The sequence below is a fragment of the Phaenicophaeus curvirostris genome, chromosome 7 (genome assembly GCF_032191515.1).
Source record: "Phaenicophaeus curvirostris isolate KB17595 chromosome 7, BPBGC_Pcur_1.0, whole genome shotgun sequence".
In the NCBI taxonomy this organism is placed as follows: Eukaryota; Metazoa; Chordata; class Aves; order Cuculiformes; family Cuculidae; genus Phaenicophaeus; species Phaenicophaeus curvirostris.
Window position 1 is genome coordinate 40,185,762 of NC_091398.1, and position 21,044 is coordinate 40,206,805.

Consider the following 21,044-nt stretch of genomic DNA (forward strand, 5'->3'; position numbering starts at 1 on the left):
GAAGAATAAAAACCAAACTTGGCTTGTTTGCTCGCTCCAGCCTCCTCTGCCACCTTTGGGAAGCACAACCCACGCTTCACTCCAACACCAAAAAAACCAAAAGGCTGTTGCTAGCGTAGGATGATGTATTTCTATCCAAATCCCATCCCAATTCCCAGCTCCTCCTGGCTTGTAGCTCAATTATGTCCAAACATTAATGATCTAGGACAAAAAGCCATTTCCACTACAAGGCAACTCAAAGGAAAAATGGTATTTTAATAAATACTGAAGAAACATTAACCAAACATACAAAGTGACTTCAACAATTAAAAAAAAAAAAGTAATGAATGTCCTGTTTTATAACAGTTTATAACTTATTTTTTTTCCACAATATTTAAATACAGAAAGCACTTACCAGCTATTTCATAATACTGCCCTAAGCACACTGTTGCATCAGTCAAAAGCTTATTATGGTGGTAAAAAATGTCTTTTAGTGGGAAATAATCAGAACGGGTAGGCTTTTTTCTTCTTTTATCAGATGAAACAAAGTGCTGGGAACACACAGAACTGAGTTTTAATTATGGTAACCTTTGCACAAGTCAATGGGAACACAGTTTCAACACTTCAAAAACGAAGCGTTACCCTTGGGAGCACAACGCTTGTCCTCAACAAGCGATGGCCACGCTGGTTAGAGCTTAGAGCATCCTTCTTTTGAGAGAAGCTACGGAGTTAAGTTGGTCAGTAAGCAGTTGCAAACCATTTGGAAGGCCCATTTATATAATGTAACAATAGTATTCAGTAAGCAAAAAGGGTATTTGACTGAACCGGTTCACTGACGTGCCCGGATGTGGATATATTAGTCTTAAAGACTAAGGGCAGTGTCCAGCTTCCACTGGGGACCCCTTAAGGCGTCACAGTTCTTCAGACCCCGTTTCCTCACCACCACCACCAGCAGAAGTCTGCAGCTAGAGACGGTTGCCCCCAGTCTAAGAGCATCCCAAAAGATACCCTGGTTCTGCTGGCTCATTTGCAGATTCTTGGGGGTTTTGCAGAAATAACTGCAGGGAACCGCATCCCAGATAGCGCTTCTCCATAGCGCTTAGAGGGTTGGATCCCGGGATCCACTCAGCTCTTCAACTCCTAGCAGAAGCAGAGGAGTCTCGGGGCTTCCCCAGCTGGGCAGTAAGGCTTAACGAATGATCATGGTTGTAAAACTAAGGATCGTTTGTCATCATAGCTCTTAGCACCTTTCACTCGAACCTACAGCCACGTACCCACACAGTACACCAGAACTGGAGACCACTTCCACTCTAAATCACAATCCCAAAGAGGAACGGAAAGTCAGAGTCCTGCAGCAGGCAAGGCAGTTCGCCCCCGCGCCCCAATCTCATCCCGTTTCATCTCCACGGTGCGAGGGCACCTTTAACACTGGGAAATCTCAAACGGTTGTCTTCAAACGCAGATCGTGCTGCTGCCTCGGGAAGGCAGAACTCCAGACGTCTCACATACGTCGTCCTCTAGGTGACGCACAGACCTCAATACACTCTTCATTTTAACGACGAGCTACGAAAAGATTAGATCATATCCTTTGGAAAACCAACTATAAGGTCACAGGGATAGTTCCTTAATGAGGAGGGTGCATTAATAGCGTCTTCTTTTTAAAAAAACATTAAAGTATTTTAATGAAATCAAAGTGGTAGCATCCAGGAGTAGGGCGTTAATAAAAGAAATAAGCACTGTCACTGACATCTTTCTCTGCAGTGTTATTTTTCCCATTCACCCTCGCTTTTCTCAGCACATTCAAGCATTTTCCCCCTTTTTTTTTTTTTTTGGCATTTTCAACGTGTCATTTCCTGATGCCACCTCCTTTAGAGCCATTTCCCCTCGCTGCTCAGTTCCTAAACACAGTCTCACACAACAGGCGAAGTCTCCATTAAAGCCCTGGCATAAGCCCTCATTAAATACCACGCTGCTGTGTACTTCATTGAGCCTCCAACTCCTCCCAGATGCTCTCTTCCTCCTTCTCCAGGCAAATCAAGGTCCTTCACATCACTGTGCAACTCTTTGCTTTGTCCTTTCGCAAGTCCGTCGCCACTGTGGAAAGTTCTGGCCTGCCAGGCATGTGTGAAATTCGCTTTGTGGCCCGCTGCGATTTGTTTCGTTTAACATTTTTATTTGTTTTATTCACACACGCCAAGGTGGCGACGTGAAAAATGTCTCTGACACTGTTTTCTGACTGTAAGGCTGAGCATTCGATATATGTGGCTGCTCCAATCTGTTTGGCCATATTTGCACCCTAAGGGGAAGAAGAAAAAAAAAAAAAGAACAGACAATCAATACCAAGTTTCAAGAGAGCCAAAGCAAACCATACAATTACTTTTCAGCTCTTGTTTTCCATACACAACATTTTGTGAAAGCCAAAGCTAGAGCTCCAGCACTACAGCCAGCAGCTAATTCTGCAAAATAAACAGAGTTTTGGTTCCAAGATGCGTTAAGCAAGTATCCAAGCATTATCTCCTATGCCTAAAAGGTTCTCAGGCCCTGGCAGGGAGGTGGTGGAGTCCCCATCCCTGGTGGGTTTAAAAGCTGGGTAGATGAGGTGCTCAGGGATCTGATTTAGTAGCGGCCAGGGACAGTTGGACTCGACCTCAAAGGTCTTTTCCAACCAAGTGATTCTATGATAAATACGAACTGGAAGAGAAAAGATAAGGTCAGTGACCAGCAAACAACGGCAAAAAGCCAGAAGAGTATTAGTGGGACCTTTTTAGCCATTTCACCCTTACGCCTTAACTTGCATCCACAAATCACGCGCCTACTGAGAAAGCTCTGGACCTGGCAGCTTCCAGATTTAAGCCTGCTATCTCCAAAGAGGAGGCAAAGTTCAGAGGGAAATGTGCTGCAGGTTTCTGGGCTGGGAAGAGCTAGATCAACTTTTGGATAGGGAACAGGCAAAAATAAGTGGTTATACAAGCTGTTCTCTGTTTTTAAGGGCATTAAAAGTCAAAGTAGGAGTATTTGTTCCAGCAGCATGAGAAAAACAACAAGGAACTCTGGCAGCTGACAATACCCCACTATCCTATTGTGAGTTTTTGCTACAGAAAGACAATAAATACAGCATTGTGTCAAAAAATGGAGCTTTTTCAGTGGAATTTTACTTCTGAGGGATGAATACTACGTTACGAAATCCAACCGCATCCTTGATGTGCCGCTCCTCACGTATCCATGGGCCTGAGACTCAAGCACAAGTCAATTCAGCCCCTCCTCTTCACTCTTGTGCCAGGCTGATCACAGAATCACCAGCGTGGAAAAGATCTTCGAGATCAATCATATCTGTCCACTACTAAACCAGATCCCCGAGCACCTCATCTACCCAGCTTTTAAACCCGTCCAGGGATGGGGACTCCACCACCTCCCTGGGCAGCCTCTGCCAGGGCCTGAGAACCCTTTCCGTGAAGAAATGTTTCCTGATGTCCAATCTGAACCTGCCCTGGTGCAGCTTGAGGCCATTCCCTCTTGTCCTATCATGTGTCACGTGGCAGAAGAGACCAACACCCATGTTATCACAACCTCCTTTCAGGCAGTTGTAGATAGTGATGATGTCTCCCCTCAGCCTGCTTTTCTCCAGGCTAAACAGCTCCAGGTCCCTCAGCTGCTCCTCAAACCCCTTGTTCTCCAGCCCCTTCCCTTCTCTGGATGCACTCCAGCCCCTCAGTGTCCAAAAACTGAACCCAGGATTTGAGGTGAAGGCACTAATTTGGACCCACATCTTCAGTACGGTGCTACGTGCCCTGCAGTGATGCAGCCTCCTTATCAACCGTGAGTGGGAGCTGCTGATAAAGGAGTGTTAGTCTGCAGGACCAGGCCCTCCCCGCAGTCAAACATCCGAACTCCTACTAACCGAGCCCAGCCTGTATCCAAGAGCCTCGAAACTGTTTGCTCAGGTGTAGCTGACTGGAAACCACCTGGCAGACTGGAGACAGGGTGTCACCCCCAACTGGCTTTATCCTCCCAAAACTTCCTTGAGAAGTTAAGAGAAAGGGGGGGGGAAACCCCACTAAGCTCTTTCATCCCATGGCAACTGGGCAAGGCAAGGAAATTTAAAATTAAGCTGCGTTTCTCAACACAAGAACACAAGCAGGTGAACACCGATGGCTTCGTGCCACCGCTGGGCTCTGGCAACCACAAGAGGTAAAAACCATTGCTCAGCCTAAGCTTTTGCTTTATGGAGCACAGATGGAACAGTGAAAGTTTGATAAAGGAACAGCTGCTGGCTTAGCTCTGTGTCTTCTGACTCTCGTACTCAAGGGGTATGGGCCCTTCCACACTAGAAGAGATGTGGATATTCAACACCAGAGGACAAATCCACCCATCACTAGGTTTTCAATCACACTGTGACTACTGAAATACTGTAAGAAAATGTAATGTACGTAATAAGTGGCATGGTATTGCCTTTGAAGTTTGATATTTGAAGAAAAACAACATGGAAAATTACAGCTCTGAGGCTGAATGACATGAATATAAACACGTGCAGCAGTGGTAGCTGGTAACCAAGATGATGTCTTCTGCAACAAGCAGAATTCAAGGACACTTCCAAGCTGTTTTACATCAAGGTAAAAACGAATGGTATTTACTTTCATATAGAATTGTCTGAGATGAAGAGGTGTTTATTGAATGGTGTAAAAAAAAATAATTGCTGTAACCAGCATAAGCCATCACAGTACAACAATCCATGTTATACTTTAATCAAGATACTCAGCTGATGGTACTTTGGCATTTCCAAATTTAAACGGGCTGCATCATTAATAATGGCACATTAGGAGCTGTTGGCTTGGAAAACCTGAGTCTGTGGATAAAACATCAAAACCTGATGGCCCAGGATATACAGACTGGCTGAAGTTACTTCTGGAGGGACAATTCTCACTCGTACAGGGTATGTATTGAACCACCGCTCTGATTCAGCCACAGCGCATGGTACACATGTGAGTAATAAGGCAAAGTTTACTTCGGAGCCCAGTTATTCCCTTCTCTACCTCCTGCCCTCCACTCATGGCCCAATTCCTCTCCCTTTCACCACTGTTTCTCTATCCCTTGATGCCTGGCTCCGGCTCCAAGCTTCTCAGGAGCAGAGAACTGCTGCCAAGAATTAAGATGCTTTCTGGATTTGCTGCCACCCTCAGAGGGAGCAACAAGGTGTTTCTGCAGATGATGTTTTCAGGAAAGAGGATGTTTAAGGGGTCAGACTACATGCAATGCTTGTCATGGTGCTAAAGACAAATGTATGGGATTCAAATCCTATGTTTGAACAAAATAGTTTACCAATTTATCAATAAATAAACAGGACACGTCACTTTGTTTTGGCCTCTGCAGGCACAGAAAGGCAGTAAATTTGTCTTCAATTCACTTAAAAGGCTCTTTGCAATCAATGAGGCTATAATCCTACAATGCTTAAAGCACGTGTGGTGGGGCTGCATGATTTTCTGCTGCTTCCAATCCGTGGACAGGCTTTGGCTTCATTCATAACAGTTTTCAAATACACCTCCAGCAACTACTAAAGTACACACACCTGACAGGAGGAGTTATTCAAAAAGATGGCTATGGTGATAGAAAAGAGTTATCTTCTGCCCCTAAGGACAAGGAAGGACGCAGCACATACCTGATCGTAGGACACGGGTGTCTGCCTGTGATTGGAAAGTTCCACTAGCGTGCTGACATCCGTGCGCAGGTCTGACTTGCAACCAACCAAAAGCATTTTGGTGTTCGGACAGAACTCCTGGATTTCACCTTTCCACTGTAAAATTTCAGATTGTTGTTAGATTCAAGGAGTTGAATTTTTAAATCCAAAGAAGCAACAGATACAAGATGAAGTGTAATCATGGTTGGACTCGATGATCCGGTGGGTCTCTTCCAACCTGGTGATTCTATGATTCTATAAGTCGTGGCATTTCATGTGGAAATACCCTTACGTAAGAGTTGTTATCTACCTCCCAGCTAATTTCTAAAGGCATTAGTTCCAGCAGAATCCGGTCAAGGATGGAATCGTACAATCTCATACACTCATTAATTCCACAGACTTACTAATCAAGAGGGAACGCATTGAGATTGTTTACCTACATGAGTAAAGGTTTGCAGACCTGTCGCTCCTCACAAGAGGTAAAAACCCAGCCCACAGTCATTTGCAGGCAGGAACCACCAGGAACCTGGTGTCACCACATTCAGTGGCTCCTCAGGATGGAGCTACAGAGGTGGGTCTTGTACGACCACAAAATAAGCGTTGCTCTGCATGGGCTCATGGCTACATCCTCCCACCTAGAACTACACGGATCAGCCAAGGGTTCGGCTACTGTGAACCAGTAATAAGGCCTTTAAACAGAACTTGGGATGCATTTCTTGGGCTTCCTCCCTGTTTACATGGTTATTTTGAGAACACAAGAAAAGACATTTCACACCGTAATCTAAACAGATCAATCCCTAAAACTTAAGGATTCACTTGGGTTTAAAAGCATATTAAGCCAAATCTCTTACAGAATTAAGCAACAGCATAGTAACAAGCACTAGAAAATAAAGTTCTAGATGCTTGTTGGCACAGCTCGCTGAGACAATGGCCTTGAGTATTTTCTGTAGACTAGCAAGAGCTTTGAATGCCACTTTATTCCCAGCGACACAAGAATCACTGGCCCCAGTCACAGAAAAAGGATCTCCAGGTCACTAAGCCTTAAAGGACACCACAAAGTTGAGTCACGCCCAGTGAACAAGGAGAGGACCAGGACCACCTCGCACACACAGAGCTCGATTATCAAAATTCAATGTTTTAACTCAGGGAAAGCCCAGCACTGAATCTTGGATCACTGAGCTTGTGAAAAACTCCAAAGCCTGGTGCAGGATTGCATTTCTATGCCACTGCTGGTGGCTTCCAGAGGTATTTGTCACTGGCTCCTTCTAGCTTCAGGCTGAGGAATTATGTAAAGCCATGGCACGAGTCCAAACACTTGGCAGGCACAGTTTAACCATCTTTGCAACACGGCAAAGTTTCTCAATCCTGTCTGTTGTATGAATGTAATGTGAGAGACAATTTCTTGCTGCACCCAGCCCTGCACCTCACACCCCCCTGAACAATTCACTGCTGTCTAAGGGCTGAGGAATGAGAATTTACTTCACCCCTGAGCACTCATTAGGGAACTTTTGTTCTCAGTTAACGTTCATTCCTTTCACACAAATGATCTCAAATTCCAGCAGTGCAGAGCTCAGCCCTGTCACCTCTCCATAAAAGAAACAAACTGAAGTTTCCACTGTAGGAAGCAGCACCCCTCCCTCAGAGGTTTAAAGACAGCTACCCAAACAGTTCTGTACTCAAAAGTTTCTCCAAGACTTGCCTTTTTTAGCACACTGTCAAGAGTTTCTGGCCGACTGATGTCAAAGCAAATCAACACAGCATCAGAATCTGGGTAGGAGAGCGGGCGGACGTTGTCATAGTAAGGAGACCCTGCAGGAAAACAAACAATATATTTATTAGTTTAGATTTTTCACTTTCTGCAGCTATCGAAGCTTATTCAAAAAGTTTAAAAAGGTTCTTGGTGAAGCCCTTTACTGGCACGCAGGTCCCATCTTTCCTTCCACAGCATTGTGTTCCCAGAACACTCCTTGCGGCTGCTCCTTTCTCCACTTTCCTTTTGTTCCTCATTAACTGCTTTCCCAAGTAATTAAGTTGATGGTACTCCAGTGATCCATCCCCACCCAACATTTGTGATGCCCCCAATAACAAGGAACAGAAAAATCAGGTCAACCCAAGTTTAAGGCCCAGCATTAACCTGCAGGGCTTTGACTTTGAGAATAAATCCTCAACCTCCAAAAGGCTCCTGCAAAGTAGATGTACTGCAGCTGTGCTTTCATGGAAAAAAAATCAGCAAATTTTGAAATGCATCAGTTTTGATTCTTCTAATATTTAATTTAAAATTTCATTTCTTCCCAATGAGGGTGGGGAGGCCCTGGCCCAGGCTGCCCAGAGCAGGGGTGGCTGCCCCATCCCTGGAGGGGTTCAAGGCCAGGCTGGATGGGGCTTGGAGCCCCTGATCCAGTGGGAGGTGTCCCTGCCCATGGCAGAGGGTTGGAACTACATGATCTTTAGGTCCCCTTCTAACTCAAACCATTTTCTGATTCTATGAACAAAAAGCGTCTTTAGTTGTCGTGGATATTGGCAACTTTGAGAAGAAATTCTTGCTTCAAATGAAAGCATTTGTTGCAGTACTCTAACAGGAAAGAATCCCTGCAGGCAGGCATGCAAGTTCTGTCACAAAGAGCCTCACCAATCTGTAAACTGATATGCTTGCAATAAATGTTTATGTTTAGCCCATAAAATGTGTATTGACGCGATCAAAACTAATCTAGCAATGTGATGGAACAGAAAGAGGCCCAATACTGCACTCTGTACATGTTTTCCTTCCAGAGCTATTAAAGAATGCACCAATTTCCTTAACAATCATCATCTTGTGCAGAGTTCCAATTGTATCTACAGAGTCAGAAATTGCCTTTTTTTTTTTTTATCATCTACTGACTCTGGTAACACGTTTGGGGGAACAAAATCTTCCTTTTTTCTAGGAACTTCCAGTCACTCAGCCACCGTTTGTTTTGTCCTTAACCCTACTGAAGCATCACTTACTGAAGAGAACACATTTCACATTTACAAAGCTACTTAATGCCACAAAGATGGCTTTGAGGTCCCTTCCAACCCAACCCATTCCATGATTCTATGATTTAAACAGTTAAGTCATCCAAAAGGATAAGGGCTTGGGGCTTCAAAATGCAAACCTGCAACTTGTTTTCTTAGTCAAAGCCTTATTTCTCTATTTTTGTCTCATAAATCTGAAGTACAGTATCGAACATATGCACCGAGAACACAGCTTTCAAGAGTTTTCGGATTATCAGCTAATTATATCACCAGTTTTCCGACTATGCAGAACTAATTGGCTGTAAGGGCTCAGCGGCCAAGCAGACTATTAGCTGGATTAAAGGAATTCCTCAAGTTTTTAACTGACAGGCAGCTCAGGCTGTTGCACAAAGCAGAGCAGGGAATGGTGTGAACATATCGCAGATGACTTCAGTTGGACAGCTTCTACTGGAAGGAAGGAGTCAAGAATCCTAGGAATGTTGTTTTTGAATTGAAGAGCAACACATGAGAACGAAGCATTACCAAACTAGGTAGCAGAAGGTAATTTGTTGAACAAGACTCTTTGATTTGAATGCTCATCTTCGTAAATGATGTCAATCTAACAGCTGTCAAAAACTGCTCTTCAAAAGACAGTTAGCTGTCTTCAGCAGTAAATAACACGTTAGAAAACGTGAAGCAAGCTGAGCTGACCAGCAGGTAATTATTCATCTGCGCTTAGCTCTGCCTGAGCTGACTATCAGTTAGCATTTTTCACTACTAATTATCATGGAATCACAGAATGGCTCTGGTTGGAAAAGACCTTTAAGATAGAGTCCAACCATCAATCCAGCCCTAGTAAGTCCACCATTAGAGCACATCCCCAAGTACATCCACTCATCTCTCAAACCCCTCCAGGGACGGGGACTCACCCACCTCCCTGGGCAGCCTCTGCCAGTGCCCGAGAACCCTTTCAGCAAAGAAATTCCTCCTAATATCCAACCTAAATCTCCCCTGGAGCAACTTGAGGCCCTTTCCCCTTGTCCTATCATTGGCTACCAGGGAGAAGAGACCAACCCCTACAATGCTACAACCTTCTTTTAGGCTGTTGTACAAAGCCATGAGGTCTCTCCTCAGTCTCCTCCAGACTAACAACCCCAGCTCCCTCCAGCTATCCCTAGCACTGCTATTACAGTGCCTCCATCCTGGAGCCCAAGGGCCAAGTCACTTGCCCTCGAAAGCCGTTAACTAGCCACCTGCACTGCTCCGCAGCATTTACCCTGCGTGCTGGTGAGAGCCACTGCCTGGCTAGCCCAGCTCAGGCAAGTAAGGGCAGGACCAAAGAGCCTCAACGCTTGGCCAAATGGTTCCTGGCTAGAAAGGAGTCTCAGAAAAGCCTCACCCAGAAACTAATTCCTTAGACACATACCTATCTCCTCACTCACTAGTCTTCAGGGCTACAACACACCATATATGTCCATCAGCATGTATTTATGTACACACACAGTCACCACCTCCAGCCCCGAGACGCCTTGCTACTGGTTTGAGAGGTTTTCTTTCTCGGTTTTCCTTCTGAACCTCTCATATTAAAGATGCTGAGCTAGAAGAAGTGTTCTTTTCTAGGCAGTCCTGCTCGGATGCAAGCTAGGAGGAATATTTGACGCCTCCTTTTCTTTGGGGCTGTGTGTGGCAGAACAAACGGGATCCGTTTAAACTACCCAGGCTGCAGGACCAACAAAGGAAATTTCCTGCTCGCATTCAACAGCAATAACTGAACCTTTATTACCGTGCAAATAAAGAGGGGCTGCAGCCCTCACTGTGCGAGCCTATTCAGTCTGGCATTTCATCGCTTCGCCCCGAGAAACCCTCAGAAGGCAGGAATCTCAGGAATGAGGCTCTAGTCTGAACAGAAAACTTGGGCACAGCCCAGTAAAGCTGCTCACGCTTTGGCAAGTTAGCCTTGCCACCCCTAGGAAACAGAAGGGGAATGTAGAGCTACAGCTACACTATTTGTGGAACAAAAATAAGCCTATTTGTGTTTGCAATGTGTGCCTACCAAATAGAACATTTTTGTCAAGGACAACGCATATTTCTGTTTGATCAAGGAATTGCTGATAACGCTGTAGTTTGTCTTTGTAGTGGAATTATACTCCTGCTGCAATCCTTCTTGTTAACCTGCCTGGTAGTTTAAATGATGTAAGCCAAAATAATTTAAATATTAAGAATTATCTGCTTTTAAAGCTTTGTTTTATGCGAAGTACGATGTAAATTCCGCTTTTAAACTGAAATATAACCCCTCACCAGCAATATGGTTGGCTTTGGTCTACAGAAGATACCAAAGCTTAGGTTTATATATCGCTATCTTAATAAATAACAGAATTACGATGTTAAAAGTTATAGCACACTTAATTTTTTGATGGCTTAGCACTTCTCTATGATGCAAGATCATGGAGATATAATGCCCTATTTGTCTGCAATATCTGAAGCCAACACCACCACTGGTTACAACCAGGAGATTCAGCCACCCCTGTTCCCAGCTGAATCCAAGGCAGCTCTTGCTCACCACGGGGGTTCAGACACCCCTATCCCAGCTGAATCCAAGGCAGCTCTTGCTCACCACGGGGGTTCAGACACCCCTGTCTGAGCTGAATCCAGGCAGCTCTTGCTCATCATGGGGGTTCAGACACCTCTATCCCAGCTGAATCCAAGGCAGCTCTTGCTCACCATGGGGGTTCAGACACCCCTATCCCAGCTGAATCCAAGGCAGCTCTTGCTCACCACGCTTGCCCACAGCCCCTATGAGTAGCTGTGCTCAGTCCCAGGCAAGATTTTCCTACTTACACACCACCAAGCAGCCATCAGGCATCTTTATAGCCTCCTGGACTCCAGTCAAGTGAGAGAACAGCAGATGAACAGCAGCATTCTCACTCCCAAAGCCTTGGGCTGGCTAATAATCAGCTGCGTAGAACACATCAAATACTGCTGTGGCCGCTCTAAGAGGCTGATTCACTGCCGAGGACTTTCCTCCTTCCAAATCCACCTTGTTTGTTTTGGAGAAAACATAGGTGATTTCGTACACTGACTATCTAGAAGACATCATCTCTGACCTCACGAATATCGCAATACTCACAGCTTTTTATGTGTTTACATTTCCACACCTCAAACAGAAAACAGGACTTTTGTAGGTGACCTGGCATTCCCAACTATCAACTCTAATTTTTTTCCCCCTCTCTAAAGGATAAAAAAAGAAAATCCATGAAGACTCATTACACTGTCATGAAAGAAAAATTATCACATGGCTCAACACAGCCGAACTGCAAGCAAGCTGGATGGCAAAGACAAAAATTTGATGTTTCCTTTACAGCAGTTACTGCCAGAGCACTCAGGAAACAGTAACTTCAATTCCTGCTTGTTTCAGAAAGATTTCAGCAAAAAGCTCTATAATTAACATTATGTTTCTACACAGACACCAAAGACGTTGTGCACATTAAAACTGCAGTAAAGCTAACTTGATTTAAAGCTCTAAGGCCCTCCTGGATTTAATTATATGCTAATCCCCAGCAGTGAATAAGTATTCCTTGAGAATTCTTTTATTGGAGTATCCAGTACATTTTCCACAGTTCAAGCAATTAAAAAACCCTAAAATGTCTCAGGGAGACCCAGGTATGTATATCTAATTAATGGTATGTGATTTCTATGCCACAGCTGCTGTTGTAATAGCAAGAAATATAAATATCAAAGCATTCAGTTTAAATAGAAGAAGCCAGAAACACAGTAAATGCACATTAGACCATGCCTGTGGTAGACAAAGACATCTAATATTGAATACTCTTCACAGCCTCCAAGATGAAGCTTGAAAACCTGAAGAAACTTCTCATACTCTACCCAGCAACATAAGGACACGGCTCCCAAACAGCTCAAGACTTACCACAGAGTGCAATAATTTATGGTGCAGTCAGATTGCAACCAGACATTCCTGCTTTGAAAGAAGGGCTGGTAGCCCAAAAACCAATTGAAATTCAAGTTGGCAAACGTTTTCCTTACTGCTGTGGCTCATTTAAATCCTTATAATGACTTGCAGAACTAGACAGTACCAGAAAATACTTGAATAGTGAATCTTCCCATGCCACTCTTACAAGTGTTTTGTCCCATAGTTCTGCAGGCACACGCAAGGCAGAACAAAAACGTCCCAATTCACAGCTAGTTTTAAAATGTTCTATCAATTGTGTGACTTGACTTTCTGTACTTAAAAAAAAAGGGCATTCTTATTATACCAAGGACTGCAAACCAAACCCATGACAGCAGGGCCTGTTCTCACCCTAACACAAGACAATTTTAACCAATGCCTACAGTTTTTCTCATTTTCTCAGAGAGCATAAGCTCAAAGTGGCAGCACCTTCCTTCCAAAGGATTCAATGCAGAACGTGACATTTACTTCATCCCAAATTAGGGATTAATTTGTTGCATGGCTCCCAGTTAGAACATAGTTAGATGGACACTAAATGCTGATCAAGTCATCCTGAAAGTATCTGCAGCATATTGCAATCAAGCTCAGCTAAATAACACCCTTCCCCCCTCCCAAAGAGATATGGAAGCACCTCAAATGACTCAAGCCATTACCTGCAATGGACATTATCATCTATTACTATTTGGCAGTTAATCAGCCCTATTAAGTTAACTAGACCTCATCCTGGTTTAAAAACGTCATTTATACACTTATTCAAACTCAGAGGACTCAAAGACTTGTAAAAAACAGATTACCAAGAGTTTAAGATAATAGTCCAACCCTATCTTATCTTCTGATGTCCCTTATCTGATGATGGGATTTTGCACTGGGTTAATGGGTTTGGGAATTGTTTCTTCTTGCAAGTGGCTGTAAACAGAGAGACAATTATTCATCCTCAGAGTCCCACAACCAGAGGATCCACTGTTCAGCAACACTGTTGAGATCAAGCAGTGGATCTTTCAAACATTTCCTCTTTGGTTTCAGATTGCAGACATCAGCCACTTGGATCTTGAGCTGCTGACTCAGATTTTCTATCAGTTCCAGGACAGGCTTGAGAGGACAACATGCAAACGCTAAGGCTGGCAGGTGTTTCTTCCACTGCTTTTGTCTTTTGAAGTGCTACAGAAGACTTCATTACACAGGTGTCTCCAGTCTTTGACACACAGATTCCAAACCTCCTCATGTCAAACAGCTTAACCAGCAAGTGTGTTGTATTTTAACAGGTAAAGATAAAACTTCCCAAAATAACTTCACCAGCTATTATTTTTTAATAAGCTCTTACACCCCAGTTCGTTACAGCCAGCTTAGTAATCAGGATGAGAGCTCAAAGCAGACACTCTGGAAGTCTGCAAGTCTTACTTGGCATACGATGAAGAAAATTTCAGTTCAGAGCAACGTTGATACTGGTTGTGGGCACAGATACTGCCTTTTCCCAGTAATCATGTTGCAAGAATTTGGAGTCATTTCCTCAACAGCAAGAAGAAAGCCAACTCACTGCTTAAACTGCTTTTCTTAATAAAGGGATTAACACTTTCACTTCTGGTAAAAGAACTGCTTTGCTATTCAGAAGGAACTGCCAAGTCCAAGTCCATCGCTAAAAACTCATCCATACAACCTGCCTAAAGAAGAGAAGGCTTGAATATGTCCAATTCCCACCACCCTGGCAGTAAGCTTAGTCTAGCTATCAACAGTAAAAGGATCTAGAGGAGTTTCTACCCTAAGACAACCGAGCACCAGCATCCCAGCACCAGCATCCCAGCACCAGCATCCCAGCACCAGCATCCCCAACTTTTGAGTGTGTGAGCCAGGGTTTTTGGCATGACCACTAAATAAGAGTAGCTGCAACTGGAAAAGCAATGAGGAACTGAAGAAGCGTGGCCACAACGGGAAGAGTGATGAGGAACTGAAGAGGTGGCCACAGCTGGGGGCGGTGATAAGGAACTTGGCCACAACTGAAGAGCGATGAGGACCCTAAGTATGTAAGAAATGATGGCTCCCTCTGTACCCTGGGAGGCCAGAGATGCCCACCTCGAGTCTTTCCTGGCTTTAAAGACTTCTCAAAAGCAGGGGGAAAGTACTGCATCCAATAAAACACCATGGGGCACTAGGGATGCCAACAAGGAACTCAGATAGGAGCTGATGTAACTCACCATTAGCATTCCTCCTCTGCTAGGCAAAGCAGGGTTCAAGAGGAGCAAAGACACCCCTGCAGCTCCTCAGATAAGCACCTTCCAGTCGGGCAGGCGAGGACACATTCCCTGCCCTGGCAACGCTGACAAATCGCCTGATGCAGGCTCACCCGCCCCTTTTTCCCTCCCCGAGACCCTGCTGCGGCGCTAAAAGACACCTCGGATTTGGGGAAAAACACAGAACCCCGCATGCAGGGGCTGCGGGCTCCGTTTTCGGGTCCTCCTCGCGGCTCCCCAGCCCCCCAAGCCCCGGGAGCGCTCACCCGAGGTGTCCCAGAGGCTGAGCTCGATGCGCTGCGTGTCGATCTCGAAGCTGGCCGTGTAGTTCTCGAAGACGGTGGGGACGTAGCTCTGCAGGGAGGACACCGAGCACCGTCAGCCCGCCCCGGCCCCGCGTTCCCTGCCTCCCTGCATCCCGGTCCCTGTCTCTGCTGCCCCAGCCCCGGCCCCTGCTCCCCCACCCCCGATATCCCGGGCCGTGACCCCCCAGCCCCGGTCTCTGCCCTCCCTGGTCCCAATCTCGGTCCCCATCCCTACCCTCCCCGGTCCCTGCCCCTCCCTCCATCCCCAGTCCCGGTCTCGATCTCCGCTGCTTCCCGGTACCCGATCCCTGCCCTCCCCGGTCCCCGGCCCCCATCCCTGCCCTCTCCATCCTGGTCCCCGTTCCCTGCCCTCCCCAACCCCGGTCCCGACCCCGTTCCCGGTCCTCCCTGGTCCCGATTCCCGGTCCTCGTTCCCTGCCTTCCCTGGTTCCCGTCCCTGCTGCCCCCGCTCCCGGTCTCGTTATCCGCCGGCTCCCAGTCCCCGTTCCCAGCCCTCCCCATTCCCGGTGCCCATCCCGGACCCATTCCAGGTCCATCCCTAGTCCCGGTTCTCGTTCCTGGTCCCCACTCCCTGCCCTCCTCAGCCCTGGGGCCGATGCTGGTCGCGGTCCCTGCCCCCCCCCAGTCCCGGTCCCCGTTCCCTGCTCTCCCCGGTCCCGGCTCCCTGTCTTCCTCGGTCCCGGTTCCCGTTCCCTGACCTCTCTGGTCCCCGTCCCCGCTCCTCCTGGTCCCGGTGCCGATCCCGGTCCCGTCCCTGTCCTCGCCGGTCCCGGTTCTCGTTCCCGGCCCCGGTTCCCTCTCCTCCCTGGTCCCGGTCCCCGTTCCCTGCTCTCACTGGTCCCCGACCCTGCTCCCGGTGCCGATCCCGGTCCCGTCCCTGTCCTCCCCATTCCCACTCCCCGTTCCCTGCCCTCCCTGGTCCCCAATCCCGGTTCCCGATCACGGTCCCATCCCCGTCCTCTCTGGTCTCGCTTCCCGATCCCCGTTCCCTGCCCTCCCCGGTCACCATCCCCGCTGCCCCCGGTCCCGGTTCCCGATCACGGTCTCGTCCCTGTCCTCCCCGTTCCCGGTCCCCGTTCCCTGCCCTCCCCGGTCCCCATCCCTGCTGCCCCCGTTCCCGGTCCCCGTTCCCTGCTCTCCCCAGTCCCCACCCCGCTGCCCCCGGTGCCGGTTCCCGGTCCCGCTCCCCGTTCCCTGCCCTCCCTGGTCCCCGACCCTGCTCCCCCTGCTCCCGGTTCCCGATCACGGTCCCGTCCCTGTCCTCCTCGGTCCCGGTTCCCGTTCCCTGCCCTCTACGGTCCCCATCCCCGCTGCCCCCGGTCCCGGTCCCCGTCCCCGGTCCCCATCCCCGCTGCCCCCAGTCCCCGTTCCCGGTGCCCGTTCCCGGTGCGGCCGCACCTCCGGGAAGCAGTCCTTGGCGAAGACGTGGAGCAGCGCGGTTTTCCCGCACTGGCTGTCCCCGACCACCACGATCTTGCACTTCACGTTCTGGTTGGGCTCCATCGCCGCCTTGCTCGACAACTTCTGGCTCGCCCTTCTCTCCTTCATTGATCTCCGATTAATCCCTCGGCCGCCCACAACGAAAAAGGGAAGCGAAATCCACCCGGTTCCACCAAGAAAAGTTGAAAGAATAGGTATACGTAGAAAAAAAAAAAAAAAAAAAAGATAAAACCCCTTAGGAGGCGGTGGGGTGTCCGCCCTCTCCGCCCGCCCCGCGCTCACTGCTTTGTCCCCGGCCGCCCGCGCCTATTTATAGCCTCGCCCGCCAATCAGCGCCGGGCGCCGCCGCGAGGCCACGCCCCCTAGCTGGGCGCCGGGGGTTGTGTGGGAGAGCGCCCCCTGGCGGAGACGCGCGGAACTGCAGCGCCCAGCAGGGGGTTGGGGGGAGAGCGGTTCTGCATCCCTGGACCTCGGGGGGAACACCCCCCCCCTCAGTTCAGGGTGAGGGGGCGTTGGAGAGAGTCCAGAGGAGGCCACAGGGGTGATCTGAGGGCTGGACAAGCACAGGCTGAGAGAGCTGGGGGGGTTTAGCCTGGAGAAGAGGAGGCTGAGGGGAGACCTCATTGCTCTCTGCAACTACCTGAGAGGAGGTTGTGGAGAGGAGAGAGCTGGGCTCTTCTCCCAAGTGACAGGGGACAGGACGAGAGGGAATGGCCTCAAGCTCCACCAGGGGAGGGTCAGGCTGGACATCAGGAAAAAATATTTCATGGAAAGGGTCATTGGTCCCTGGCAGAGGCTGCCCAGGGAGGGGGTTGAGTCCCCTTCCCTGGAGGGGTTTAAGGGACGGGTGGACGAGGTGCTGAGGGACATGGGTTAGTGATTGATGGGGATGGTTGGACTCAATGATCCGGTGGATCCTTTCCAACCTGGTGATTCTATGGTTCCACGTTGAGTCTGGAGAACAGAAGGCTCTAGGAGAGACCTTAGAGCAGCTTCCGGTACTGAACAGGGTCCAGGAAAGCCGGGGAGGGACTCTGGATCAGGGAGGGCAGGGGTAGGATGAGGGGAATGGTTTTCAGTGGAAAGAGAGGAGATTGAGGTGAGATCTTAGGCAGAAATGTTTTGCTGTGAGGGTGGGGAGGCCCTGGCCCAGGCGGCCCAGAGCAGGGGTGGCTGCCCCATCCCTGGAGGGGTTCAAGGCCAGGTTGGATGGGGCTTGGAGCCCCTGATCCAGTGGGAGGTGTCCCTGCCCAGGGCAGGGGTGGGACTGGATGGCTTTGAGGCCCCTTGAACCCAAACCATTCCCTGATTCCATGATTCCAATACTGACTAACAGGTAGTTTCGCCAGCGGGGTGGCTAACGGCTTCATCCACCAGAGTAATGCCCAGCAGCTCCATCCACCAGAGTTGTGACTAATGGCTACGTTCTCCATAGGTTTATGTAATGAGTACGTTCACCAGAGGGCTGACCAAGGTCTTCCTTCAGCAGAGGACTGGCCAGAGCCTTCCTTCACCAACATCCAGCGCTGAACGCTGCTCAGACTGAAACACCAACCCTGTCATACCGCACGGCGAATCTTTCCTGAAGCGCCAGCCCTGAACAAGGGGTGGTTTGTGGGCAATTCACAGCACGCTTCTCCATGAAATCCTCCTCTCCCTTGCCGTATGGCTCCATGCCCTGGGAAAAGGGCTGCCAGGAGACAGGAGGACTGGAACGAAGCCTCCTCGCTCAGACCTCACCTTGCGCAGCCGAAGACGAGGATGGCTCTGGCGAAGGTGAGGTCTTGGCTTGATCTCCAGTGAGTCATCCAGGTCACGAACTAGCACCGTGTCAGTTCTGGGCTGGAACGTGAGCAATGAATAAAGCTTTAGAACATGCTAAAATGGAAAGCACTGCTGTCTTGTGCATGTTTGACCATAGGGAGATAATCCAGTGACGCAGGCAACAGAATGCCAAGCATGACAGGTCAATATTCAGTGCTAATATCCTTGATTTTTTTCCGATGTGTCACATCTTCAGTTGGTCATATTACTCGGCCCTATTGAATTTTCCAAATAATTTAAGCCTTGATTTCTGCTTGGAAATCGTGAACAAAACACTTGGGTACATTATTTGTAAGGCCTTACTGAAAACTTGGAGCAGTAAACTTTCCATTTCTCGTTTTTAAATTAAAAGCTAGTCTCAGCTATTTTGCAGTCTCCATCCCCACTGTCCATCAGCACAGCTTCAGCTCTTTGGACGGATGATGGAATGGGACAACATGGGAGAAGCAGTGAGGAAACTTATTGCTCACAGCAAGCTGGTTTTCTCTCTTTTATTCAACTGTGTACCTGTGAACAGGAGATAAGTCTGGGAAAATACAGTTGCGTAAATGCTCTCATGTCTTCTCCAGAGTGCAGAAATTCCTCCTTTTTCATTCCTCTCCGCTCCACACTGAAACACGCGGCAGCCTCATGGACAGATGCAGGTGGGATAGAGCTCTGGCTCTGTATTCTTTGTAAGCCCAGCATACCAACGGAGGCATCTCTGCTGAGTATAAAGAGAGAAGAAAATGGGATTGAAAGAGCTCTTTGTTAATCCTGAATGAAAGCTGAGTTGAACATCTGCTCCCTATCAGTTCGTCAGTCACCTTCATACAGATGGAGGCAAGATGACAAGCTGAGAGATTTGGGGTTGTTCAGCCTGGAGAAGAGAAGACTCCAGGGAGACCTTAGAGCAGCTTCCAGTACCTGAAGATGGCCTACAAGAAAGCTGGGGAGGAACTTTTTCCAAGGGCATGGAGTGATAGGATGAGGGGGAATGGCTTTAAATTGAAAGGGGGAAGATTTAGATTGGACATTAGGAAGAAATTCTTCCCAATGAGGGTGGGGAGGCCCTGGCCCAGGCTGCCCAGAGCAGGGGTGGCTGCCCCATCCCTGGAGGGGTTCAAGGCAAGGTTGGATGGGGCTTGGAGCCCCTGATCCAGTGGGAGGTGTCCCTGCCCATGGCAGGGGTGGAACTGGATGGCTTTGAGGTCCCTTCCAACCCAAACCATTCTATGATTCTAAGAGGCACCAACGTTGGCGCTAGTGTCCGTTCCTCCACAGTGGTTTGGCTTGGCCAGGACCAAGGGTGCCAAGAGAAGGAACTGGTGCTCCCAGGCACCACACACCAGGGCTGGGGGAGGTGGCTCCCTTGCACAGCGCACATGGAAAATCCAGCTATGTTAGGAATGTGGAAACTTTAACGTGCATGAAACATGTTACTCATCGTGACCACAGAGCTCTTCCATCAGCACACTTCCCTGTAGTATCACGGTTACATGCTTTGTTTGCCCTGATAGCCCAGAGGCTCCCAGCTAAAGCCAAGGGCTTTTGGGGTGCCCTGCAGTGTTTTGGGCATTTGTGACAATGAATAAGCTACAAGACACCCCCACCCGCTCCGAAACTGCCGGCTTGTTGTCATTCCTTGGGGAAGCTGTTCCAGATATGTTAATCCCTATAAAACTATTATTCATGTCATACTCTTAGGTTTAATGCCTTTTTCCATATCTTGATAACTAGGGGGATAACGCAGCAGGGTTAACATTTCCATCGGCATTTTTCACACACAGTCTGGATTGTGATTTATAAGGTAAGAATTTCTTGCTTTGCTTGGTTCAAATTCCCCATTTTCTTTCCAACCTGACTCTTTTCTAGAATTTCAGTTTCTCTGCTTTCCATCCAAGAAAGCATAATGTGTATATTAATAACATGCATACAATCTAGTGCTATCTGTGGTGAGGACTGCTAATCTAGTATACAAGGGCTGGAGCACCTTCCATAGGAGGACAGGCTGAGAGAATTTGGATTGTTCAGCCTGGAGAAGAGAAGGGTGTGGGGAGACCTTATAGTGACCTTCCAGTACCTAAAGGGGCAACAAGAAAGCTGGGGAGGGACTGTTCACAAAGGCTTGGAGTGATAGGACGAGAGGCAATGGGAGTAAATGGGAGAGGGGCAGAGTTAGACTAATGATAAAGAATTTCTTCATGATGAGAGTGGTGATGAGACCCTGGCCCAGGCTGCCCAGAGCAGGGGTGGCTGCCCCATCCCTGGAGGGGTTCAAGGCCAGGTTGGATGGGGCTTGGAGCCCCTAATCCAGTGGGAGGTGTCCCTGCCCATGGAAGGGGGTTGGAACTTGATGGACTTTAAGGTCCATTCCGACCCAAACCATTCTATGATTCTATGACTTAATGGGAATATCAAAATACATTTTTCTCCTCTCACAAGTAATCTGCCTGGACGTGCTCTGTGACTGTAATAAAAGAGTCGAGAACAAGTGCTTTTTAGTATCAGAATGACTGCTTGATGATTTGAATCTAAAATTGCCATCAGGATCTCTCTCCGTGCAACGCCAACTACCAAAGCATCTGCGGAAAGTATTAAACAATATGCATAAAACATGAAGCTCGCACATCCCATTCCCTCCTCCTTTCGGCATGTGTGCTCGG

At 48.1% G+C, this 21,044-nt stretch overlaps 1 protein-coding gene across 1 annotated transcript; it reads right to left on the bottom strand.

The window, feature by feature from the left end:
* Positions 1-235: 235 nt before the first annotated feature.
* RND3 (Rho family GTPase 3) lies at positions 236-16,843 on the bottom strand. The gene is made up of 5 exons (XM_069861699.1): positions 16,534-16,843; positions 15,076-15,163; positions 7,350-7,459; positions 5,633-5,767; positions 236-2,275 (listed from the first exon to the last, which is right to left on the bottom strand). Exons 1-5 carry the CDS (start codon positions 16,681-16,683, stop codon positions 2,024-2,026), a joined length of 735 nt encoding a protein of 244 aa, XP_069717800.1. The 5' UTR covers positions 16,684-16,843; the 3' UTR covers positions 236-2,023.
* Positions 16,844-21,044: the final 4,201 nt, after the last annotated feature.

What these genes read in the sequence shown, in the direction of transcription:
- RND3 (XM_069861699.1), bottom strand. Translation starts at nt 16,683, where the DNA reads ATGAAGGAGAGAAGGGCGAGCCAGAAGTTGTCGAGCAAGGCGGCGATG. An exon ending in CAGCCTCTGGGACACCTCGG is followed by an intron (nt 7,460 to 15,075) that starts GTGAGCGCTCCC and finishes GTTTTCCTGCAG; the next exon opens with GGTCTCCTTACTATGACAAC. An exon ending in CACCCGTGTCCTACGATCAG is followed by an intron (nt 2,276 to 5,632) that starts GTATGTGCTGCG and finishes TCTTCCCCTTAG; the next exon opens with GGTGCAAATATGGCCAAACA.